Genomic DNA, 10359 nt, shown 5'->3' on the forward strand with positions numbered 1-10359 from the left:
GGCGGGATATAAATGGAATTTTTTAAAAAAGTAAAAAATGGAAAAAAGCCAATGCTGAGGTTTTGCAGATGATGGTGTGTGCAACAACAGCAGCAGTAAGTTAGATGAGCAGCTGAATGGCACTAGGAAAATTAGGGTGGGACGGCCAGAGAAATGTATCACACATAGGGACTTTACTGGCAACTAATTGGCAGGGAAGGGAAAAGAGATAAGGCAATTCACATTAGCCTTGCCTACTTACTCCATAATTCAGGGATATTATTTTGGTTGAAGCCTGAAACAACCGAATTGTTGTTTTGCTATTTTGTTTCTGCTGATGCAACTTCTAGAAAGCAATGATTTGTTCAGGTTTTGTAACAAGATAAGGTTTCCATTTTGTTCACATCCCTACAGCACATTAAAAACCACACTCTTACATTGCTGCAATGTCATCAGGAAAAAAGGAAAAGATGTAAATTGAAGAAAGTCCTGGAAGTAAGGTTTTCTTCCATTAAAAAATTCCTAAATCATACAGGTTCTAGGGAGCAAGTCTAAAGCTGTGACATCTCTCACTTTCTGGCAGGCATATACCGTAGCAATTATGTACAAGTCAGCTTATTCACCTTGAAAATCCTGAGTTAACATACTAACAGAAGACACTTGTTTCTTCCTTTTGAAATTTTTAGAGGATGGCAAAATAGCAGAACATTAAATGTTACAATATATGACAATAAAGGTTATCTTATCTTATACATAAATGTAGGCAAAAATTGAGTTTCCCTAGCTTCACGTCTGAAATGTGGATGACCTATTATCTTAAAACTGGAATACCACAATATTACACATCTGCAACACAGGTACAGATTCCTGAAGGGTACAAGTATGAAAAAAACTGATCTTATTTATAATTGACTACCATAAATAGGATTCTCTATGACAAGTGCCAGCAATAGATTAGATACAATTATATAGCCACAGCATCATACTGGGTAAAAAGGCCCATTTCAACTGATCTTGTACAGTATAATTTTAAGCTATTTCTCCCATCAAATGGAACACCTGTCCCCACTCTAAGAAAAAAAAAACCAGTATGTTATTAATCTTTACAAACAAGAAAGCAATTAGAAAATTAAGTATTTAATCCTATATTTTTGCAACTAATTCATATTACAATGTTCTTAGTGTTCATAGTCTACGTTAGTATTTGGGATGGATTACAAGATATGAAAAAAGTTAGTTTTTGACCCGTTGTTGTTGTTAGTTGCGAAGTCGTGTCTGACCCATCGCGACCCCATGGACAACATTCCTCCAGGCTTTCCTGTCCTCTACCATCTTCTGGAGTCCATTTAAGCTCACGCCTACTGCTTCAGTAACTCCATCCAGCCACCTCATTCTCTGTCGTCCCCTTCTTCTATTGCCCTCAATCTTTCCCAGCATTAGGCTCTTCTCCAGTGAGTCCTTCCTTCTCATTAGGTGGCCAAAGTATTTGAGTTTTAGCTTCAGGATCTGGCCTTCTAAAGAGCAGTCAGGGTTGATCTCCTCTAGGATTGTCCGGTTTGATCGCCTTGCAATCCAAGGGACTTGCAGGAGTCTTCTCCAGCACCATAGTTCAAAGGCCTCAGTTGTTTGGCGCTCAGGTTTTCTTATGGTCCAACTTTCACTGCCATACATTGCAACTGGGAAGACCATAGCCTTGACAATGCCAATTTTGTTGGCAGGGTGATGTCTCTGCTTTTTAGTGTGCTGTCTAGAATTGCCATGGCTTTCCTCCCGAGGAGCAAGCATCTTTTAATTTCTTGGCTACAGTCCCCATCTGCAGTGATCTTGGAGCCCAGGACAATAAAATCGTCACTACCTCCATTTCTTCCCCATCTATCTGCCAGGAATTGAGAGGGTCGGATGCCATGATCTTGGTTTTCTTAATGTTAAGTTTCAACCCAACTTTTGCACTCTCCTTCTTCAACCGCAACAAGAGGCTCTTTAGTTCTTCTTCACTTTCTGCCATTAGAGTGGTATCATCTGCATATCTTAGGTTGTTATTTCTCCCAGCAATTCCAACTTTTGATTCATCTAGCCCTGCCTTTCTCATGTGCTCTGCATATAAGTTGAACAGGCAGGGCGACGGCATACTGCCTTGCTGGACTCCTTTCCCAATTTTGAACCAATGAGTGGTTCCGTGTTCAGTTCTCACTGTTGCTTCTTGACCCGCTTATAGGTTTCTCAAGAGACAAATAAGATGGTCTGGTACTCCCATCTGTTTAAGAACTTGCCACAGTTTGTTGTGATCCACACAATCAAAGGCTTTAGCATAGTCAATGAAGCAGAAGTAGCTGTTTTTCTGGAACTCCCTAGCTTTCTCCATGATCCAGCGTATGTTGGCAATTTGATCTCTAGTTCCTCTGCCTTTTCGAAATCCTGCCTGTACTTCTGGTAGTTCTCGATCCACATACTGCTGGAGTCTAGCTTATAGGATTTTAAGCATAACTTTACTAGCATGTGAAATGAGTGCAATGCTGAGATAGTCTGAACATTCTTTGGCACTGCTTTTCTTTGGAATTGGAATGTAAACTGATCTTTTCCAATCCTGTGGCCACTGCTGAGTTTTCCAAATTTGCTGGCAAATTGAGTGTAGCACTTTTACTGCATCGTCTTTTAAGATTTTGAATAGCTCAGCTGGAATACTGTCACTTCCACTAGCTTTGTTGTTGCTCAGGTTTCCTAAGGCCCACTTCACTTCACATTCTAGGATGTCTAGCTCGAGGTCAGTGACCTCATTGTGGTTATCAGGGACGTTAAGCTCATTCTTGTATAGTTCTTCTGTGTAATTTTGCCATCTCTTCTTAATCTCTTCTGCCTCTGTTAGGTCCCTGCCATTTTGGTCCTTTATCATGCCCATTTTTACATGAAATGTTCCCTTCATCTCTCCAATTTTCTTGAAGAGATCTCTGGTCCTTCCTATTGTTTTCTTCTATTTCTTTGCACTGTTCATATAAGAAGGCATTCTTACCTCTTCTATTCTCTGGAATTCTGCATTTAATTGGGTGTATCTTTCTTTTTCTCCCTTGCCTCTCGCTTCCCTCCTTTCCTCAGCTATTCGCAAAACTTCCACAGACAACCATTTTGCTTTCTTGCATTTCTCTTTCTTTGGGATGATTTTAGTTGCTGCATCTTGTACAATGTTGCGAACCTCCATCCATAGTTCTTCAGGCATTCTATCGGATCTAATTCCTTAAATCTATTTGTCACCTCTACTGTATATTCGTCAGGGATATGATTTAGTTCATACCTGAACGGCCTAGTGCTTTTCTGTTCTTTCTTCAGTTTAAGCCTAAATTTTGCAATGAGAAGCTCATGGTCTGAGCCACAGTCAGCTCCTGGTCTTGTTTTTACTGACTGTATAGAGCTTCTCCATCTTTGGCTGCAGAGCACATAGTCAATCTGATTTCTGTGTTGACCGTCTGGTGATGTCCATGTGTAGAGCCGTCTCTTAGGTTGTTGGAAAAGAGTGTTTGCTATGACCATCTTATTCTCTTGACAAAATTCTATCAGCCTGTGCCCTGCTTCATTTTGTACTCCAAGGCCAAACTTGCCTGTCATTCTGGTTATCTTTTGGTTTCCTACTTTAGCATTCCAATCCCCCATGATGATAAGAACATCATTTTTTGGTGTTAGTTCTATAAGGTGCTGTAGGGCTTCATAGAACCAGTCAATTTCATCCTCTTTAGAACTGGTGGTTGGGGCACAGACTTGGACTACTGTGATATTGAATGGTTTGCCTTGGATTCGAACTGAGATCATTCTATCATTTTGGGGATTGTATCCCAGTATTGCTTTTCCTATTCTTTTATTATGAAGGCTACTCCATTTCTTCTGAGGGATTCTTGCCCGCAGTAGTATACCTGATGGTCATCTTAATTAAATTCACCCATTCCTGTCCATTTCAGTTTGCTGATTCCTAAGATGTCGATGTTCAGTCTTGTCTTCTCTTGTTTGACCACGTCCAGCTTTCCTTGATTTATGGATTTTATATTCCATGTTCCTATGGAGAAAAAATCTTTACAGCATCAGACTTTCCTTTCACCACGACACATCCACAGCTCAGCGTCCTTTCGGCTTTGGCCCAGTCGCTTAATTCTTTCTGGCACTACTAGTACTAGCCTTCTGCTCTTCCCCAGTAGCATACTGAACGCCTTCCAACCTGAGGGGCTCATCTTCCAGCGTCATATCGTTTTGCCTTTTGGTACTGTCCATGGGGTTTTCATGGCAAAGATACTGGAGTAGGTTGCCATTTCCTTCTCCAGTGGATCACGTTTTGTCAGAACTCTCTGCTATGACCTGTCCATCTTGGGTGGCCCTGCACGGCATAGCTCATAGCTTCATTGAATTACGCAAGCCCCTTCGCCACAACAAGGCAGTAATCCACGAAGGGGTAATCCTATATACTTACCTGAAATTGGAAGGAAATGTCCTAGCTCAATAAAGATTAGTTCTGAGCAAAATAGATAGATTGTATTATAACTTAACAACTGTTTATATTTAAGGCAACTAACACTAATTAATGGTTTAATAGCATACAGCACACAATTATTCTAAAAAAATACCCAAATGCAAAGTATCATGCCACACTAAAAAGCAGAATAACCACATTGTGTTTAATTCTTTAGATCCAAAACCTCTGATATGTGCCCTTGCTTAGCTTTTAATAAGACAGCTCAATAATTAATCTAATGCCCTTTTTAAAGCCATATAAAAGTCCATTTGATTTTGCAATGTGCTTTTTCATCAGTTTACATCTTCTAACATTATCTATTGTGCATTAACTCAATGATAGACAATCTGGAGTTAAATCTCAAAGTCCATCACTATTTGCTTTTTTCATATGGAAACATTACCTGGCCAAGTAGACAGCCAATGAGCCACCCACATACACACTATCTGATGGATTTGGAGTCAGGTAAAAATGATGGAGGAATATTATCTCTTGCTCCGCAAGTTCTGTAACAGCTGACTACCTCCATATCTTTTAATTAAATTTAACTGTTTTCAATTCAGAAGCTATCTCACCACGAAAATTATCATTATGACTATCTAAATACTAATCAAACAGTTAAAGCTCACCATTTACTATGTACTGGTTCCTGAGCTAACAGAAACACTGTAGTTGCAAAGGGCAGATTTCTAATCTATCTTTGTACAGTGATAGCCTTTTCAGTAAATAGTACATTAAAGGTCACCTGTAACATCACACTGTGCCCTAATGCTATTATTAAATTTTGGACCCTTAGATACAGAGAAACAGTCAAAAATGGTTACAAGGCACTTCCCATTCTAAAGAGAAACAGAAAATTGTTAGCAGCTTTTCCATAAATGTTCACAATAACTGTGTAATAATGCCTTGTTAAACACATATCAGGTGATTTAAGTTTTGTTAAGAACATTTAATGCTGATTTAAGTTTTCAAGTTTCAGAAAGCCCAATAATTACAGGTAGATGCTAAAATAAAATCATACTATTTAACTTACCATGTCCTTCTACATGAAATCTGAATTAATTCAAAATAATAAAGATGAAGTAGATAAATCAGGGGTCCAAAGGTGTTGCATAAAAATATCCAGGCACTATGCAGCTCCTATGAACTGAGAATTGGCAAGCACTTTTATCTTAAAACTGATTGTAAGAGGGCTCCATCTTTGTTATAAATAATGGTTACTGATGTAGACATCCTATAGTAAGCTATTGGGTAACAGCTATGAAGTTGATCTATGAGAGTTCCATGTTGAAGCATTCATTTCAGAGATGCTGTCAGCACATCCTGTTGGACTTTACCTGCTGGAGTCTTCTCATTTCAACAAGAATGCACTATTGTCTTCATATCCTGCTTAGTCTTGCTATCCATCATGAGATCCAGAATGCTAGCCATTGATCTGATGTAGACCACTTTTACGCTTAATAATTTAATAATGTTGGCATGTGTCCATTGCCAAGTTTCTCTTTAGTCAGTCTTCAATGTACTCTACTACAGGTACCTAAGTTTATTAGGTTAAGAGATAAATCACAAGCGGCATTTAGGATGCAGTTTAGAACATTGTATTTGGTTGTAGATACCATTTTAATTGTAATTTTATTTCTACATTATCTGAGACAAAATGCTCTATGTGCAATCAGTCACCACCTGGGTGCACTGCAGCCTCTATTGTTATGTGACATCATTGCCTTACAATGGGAAATCAGTGAGGGGTCATAAGTCTTGCACACAGCTGGAATGGGATAGGGTGATGTGAGATATGGCTATTAGGTCTGTAATATCATTTCTGTAATAGCTCAATTTTTTGTCTTAGCCTTAATAGAGGGCAACAAGCAGGGACTTTCAAAGATTTAGATGCTAACTGTTGAAGAAATTCTGTAACAGTGGGATACTGTGTGTAAGAGATTATATTTCCATTATTTTACACAAAGTAGACCATACAAAATTGTTGTAATACTTAAGGAAATCATAGGAAACACAAAAGAAATTTGGAAAGCTACTGGAGAAATCAGGCATCAAGTCAGAAAATATAATGCATATGTTGTAAAACCCAGGACTGAAGACTTGCATTCAGCTGCTCTAAGTGAGATTAGTCTGTATGCACTGATTGGCATCAAGCCACATTGCAGAAATGGGATGCCCAATATTAACAGAGAACTGCTATGCCACATATAGATCTCCATCTCATTTATATTGCTAGCTGAATCTTCCTCTGTTCTGAGAAAAGCTATGGCAGTTCCATTTCCTTGACAAACACAAGGTTAGGGCAAAATGGTGCAATAAGATAAAAGAGCAGCATCCTAGGCAGACTGCGACAATTCCAATCTAGATCAGTATTCGCTATTCATCAGTGAGAGGCCATGCTGGCTTCTCTTAAAGGCTCAGACCTGACTAACAAGGCAAAAATAAAGAACTGTTCTCCCCTTTAAAGCAACCCCTCCCTCCCTCTCTCCACCCAGTCTAGCCTCTCTGCAATATGACAAATGCAGAATCTTCTGGAATGACTTGATACTGCCTCCCACGATTGCTTTGTTTGCAAGATCAGATCAAAAATTTCTTTTTTATTTATTGGATTGTAAAAAAATGAAATAAACTCCAGTTTCTAGTATTTAAGAGCTCTGTTCCACAATGACCCATTAACTGTACTAAAATTAATTCATTTTAGCTTAATTCTGAACAAATCTTCAAATAAACAATTCTGAAAAGACAGCCTATATAAAGATGAAGATTATACCACAAAAGAAAAGAACTCTCATCAGAAGCTTAAGAAAAGGAAGCATTGTAATGGAATAAAAAATATCCCAAGAAAGAAATTAGGTATTAATTAATGTACAAAGATAACTTTCAATTGGCAATTCTCCCTATATATTATCCAAATCCCCTCCAAAGAGTGCTGGATAGAAAACAGAGGTATTTAAATATTTGCAGTTCAAAATAAGAATATGGTTTTACTGATCAAAATCATAATCTTAGCTCACGGGAGGAGTTGGTTGCCAATTGTGGGTGGGGCTGCTTGTGGGAGTTAGGGGGTGGGCATACTAGGTGAATTACTGGGAAAGACTACTAGGGAGTGGTACCGCCCAAGCACTAGAAGAGGGGGAGCAAAAGGGGAAAAAAAGACAGAACATCTATGCCACTAGTTATGTCCTCTCAAGAAAATATTACTCATATTTCTGCAATATGGTGATACAAAGGGAGGGGGAAGCAGTATAGTTTATCCTCAAAGTACTGAAACATAAGTAGCACACAATCCCCCCACCTTCTCTTTTCCTCCAAATGCAGAAAAGACACTACTTTAACTAGGCCCAATGATGAGGCAAAACAGAACAGTTTCATCAGTATACCCAGGAACAAGCAAAAATTGTAGGGGAAGATTACAACTAACATTATAATGTAACTCTGTTAAAACATGAAGGTTGACGGCAATTGCTGCCTGTAACACACCAACAACTTTATGGAGCAAGGAAAAAAAACCTAACTTAAATTCAGAACAGCATTTGAAAATGCTTGTTTAGAGGAACCAAGTACTATTTAATTATTTTAAAAAAAAATCACATTTCTCTAAAATGGAGTAATTAGCCTTTGAACTGCCAAAGATTGCATTGCATAATATGACTACAGTAAAGGCAGAGTATTCCATTTTTTTTTCTTGAAGGGAAGACATAAAATTTCTCCAGTATGGAGGAGACAATACTTGGGAGAGGTATTCCCTCTAGAAAACAAAAAGAAAAAAAATCCCTTCTTTGCATAAAAACAGAAATAATGGGAAATTTCAGTCCAAGAATATGCTCCCTTTCCAGCAGAGAAAGGAACATGGTTCTCTCCTTCCCACTCTTAAGCAGGGTGGGGCATTTGCTCTGGAAGTTTGTAAGAAATAAGATTCTTGTCCTCATTTAACCACTACTGGTATTAGTAATGTGCTATTTCAAGTACTTTATAAAGATACACAAAACACACCTACAGGAGAAAGTAAGGTTGCACGCACCAGAAGACATTTAGATGCAATGAGATGTTAATGAGATCTGACCCAAGGCAGAATAATTTCCTTTAGACACGTGCAGGAAGAAAGGAGCTCTTTTTCTCTAGGCGTGGCAGTGTCAGGAAGAGAAGAAAGCAGTCTCTGCTCCTTGAAGCCATTTCCATTATTAAAAAGTGAGATTAAGAAATTACAGTACCTCAGCTCCAAAGTATTTTCTAAATGGGACAAGAATGTGTGTGTATACATACATACATACATACATACATACATACATACATATATATATCAATCCCCCTTCTGCCCTCCAAAAAAACGATGATTCATCATGAGGACATTTCCTACAGCCACAATAGCAAGTGGGCTTCAAAGTGAAACACATTCATAAATTAGAGTGAAGGAATACTGTATTAACACCATTTTAAAGAACTGTTTTTTCCTATTCCTCTTGGGGAGAAGACAGGTGATAAAATGCAAAGCTTTTCTCGTCAAACTTTCCTTTCGTTTGAATAGTGTATTTTCTCCCCATCCTCATTAGAAAAACTTTCTCCCCCCCAAAAAAAACCCCTACCCAAGTTATTAATGGTTCCAAGGAAGAGCAAAATAACTCTGTTATTTGCTTTCTGCATACTGTAATTATTTCCCCTTTATCATTTATTTCATCAGAGCGTCAGCCTAATTTCCTCACACCAATGAAAGAGCTAGGGAAAACCTACTGCCAATTTCAAAAATTATTTCTCCTCATGTATGTTGGGAAAGAAAAGGGGAAATTATTTTCCCTCCTACTTCAGAGAAAAATCTCCAGACAAAAGCCCCCAAGGATAATTTCCCTTCAAAAATAAGCGATGGGAGGGCCCTTTTATTGCCACTACGGAGGGCAGAAAAGGGCGACTTACGTTCTTCATGGCAGCCGCCATGTCATCGTATCTCTCGGCTTGCTCTGCCAGCCGGGCTTTCTGCACCAGCTGCTCGCGGTCGACCATCTTTACGGGATTTTTCTGAGGCTAGGAGGTTTTGCTTCTTTAAATATTTTTGTTCTGCTCCCGACCGAGGCTAGAGAGAGAGAAACTGAAGAGGAGAGAGAGAGAAACACAGAAACAAAACAAAAAAAAAAGCCAGAGGGCAGGCGATTGGTTGGTTGGTTGGTCGGCCGGCCGGCCGAAGCGGGGTCGCGTGCGAGGCAGGCGGTTCAACGGCTTTCCTTCCCAGAGCGCGAGACAACTCGCCTCTTTCCCCCTTCACGCTCGCGCCGCTACTGCTCTTACGGCAGCGGCGATGGAGAAGGCGGCAGCAGTAGTAGCAGTGGCGGCTGCACCCAAGAGATATACGCATGCGCCTCTTTGCCTCTCGGGGATCCTCTTGCCCCGCCAAGGCCCTCCTCTTTTCTCCTGCCCCCGCCTCTTTTAAAGCCACGCCTCCTTAGCCAAGGAAAAAGAGAGGGAATTGCGCACGGGCGCCAAAACTGCACACAACGGCCGGGGCTTCTCTAAGATGACGCAACCATGAAAAGCACCATGGGAGTTGTAGTTTGAGGGAGGATGTGATCAGAGAGAAGGTTGCCTCCGATGAGAAACACCCATTTTCCAGAGAGCAATCAATGTTCTTGCCTCGTGTTTTGCGGTCTCTTGGATGAAGGAAAAAAATTCTTGTAATGCAGCACATTAGAATTCTAATTCTAATTAATTTGCTTCCAGAAATTGTGAGTGCTCCATCACTGGAGATATTCAAGACGATATTGAACAGCCATTTGTCTGGAATGCTTGAGCAAGGTGTTGGACTAGAACAGGGGTAGGCAACCTCGGCTCTTTTATGACTCATGGACTTCAACTCCCAGAATTCCTGAGTCAGCTATGCTGACTCAGGAATTCTGGGAGTTGAA

At 39.7% G+C, this 10359-nt stretch overlaps 1 protein-coding gene across 1 annotated transcript in view; it reads right to left on the reverse strand.

The window, feature by feature from the left end:
- The window catches only part of YWHAG (tyrosine 3-monooxygenase/tryptophan 5-monooxygenase activation protein gamma), a 28104-nt gene extending 18272 nt beyond the window's left edge, over positions 1–9832 (reverse strand). The window contains exon 1 of the mRNA XM_083372808.1: positions 9377–9832. Coding sequence (XP_083228934.1) covers positions 9377–9463 — 87 coding nt within the window. The 5' untranslated portion in view covers positions 9464–9832. The remainder of the gene's footprint in view (positions 1–9376) is intronic.
- Positions 9833–10359: the final 527 nt, after the last annotated feature.

This window comes from Vipera ursinii (assembly GCF_947247035.1).
Source record: "Vipera ursinii genome assembly, chromosome: 1".
Classification (NCBI taxonomy): domain Eukaryota; kingdom Metazoa; phylum Chordata; class Lepidosauria; order Squamata; family Viperidae; genus Vipera; species Vipera ursinii.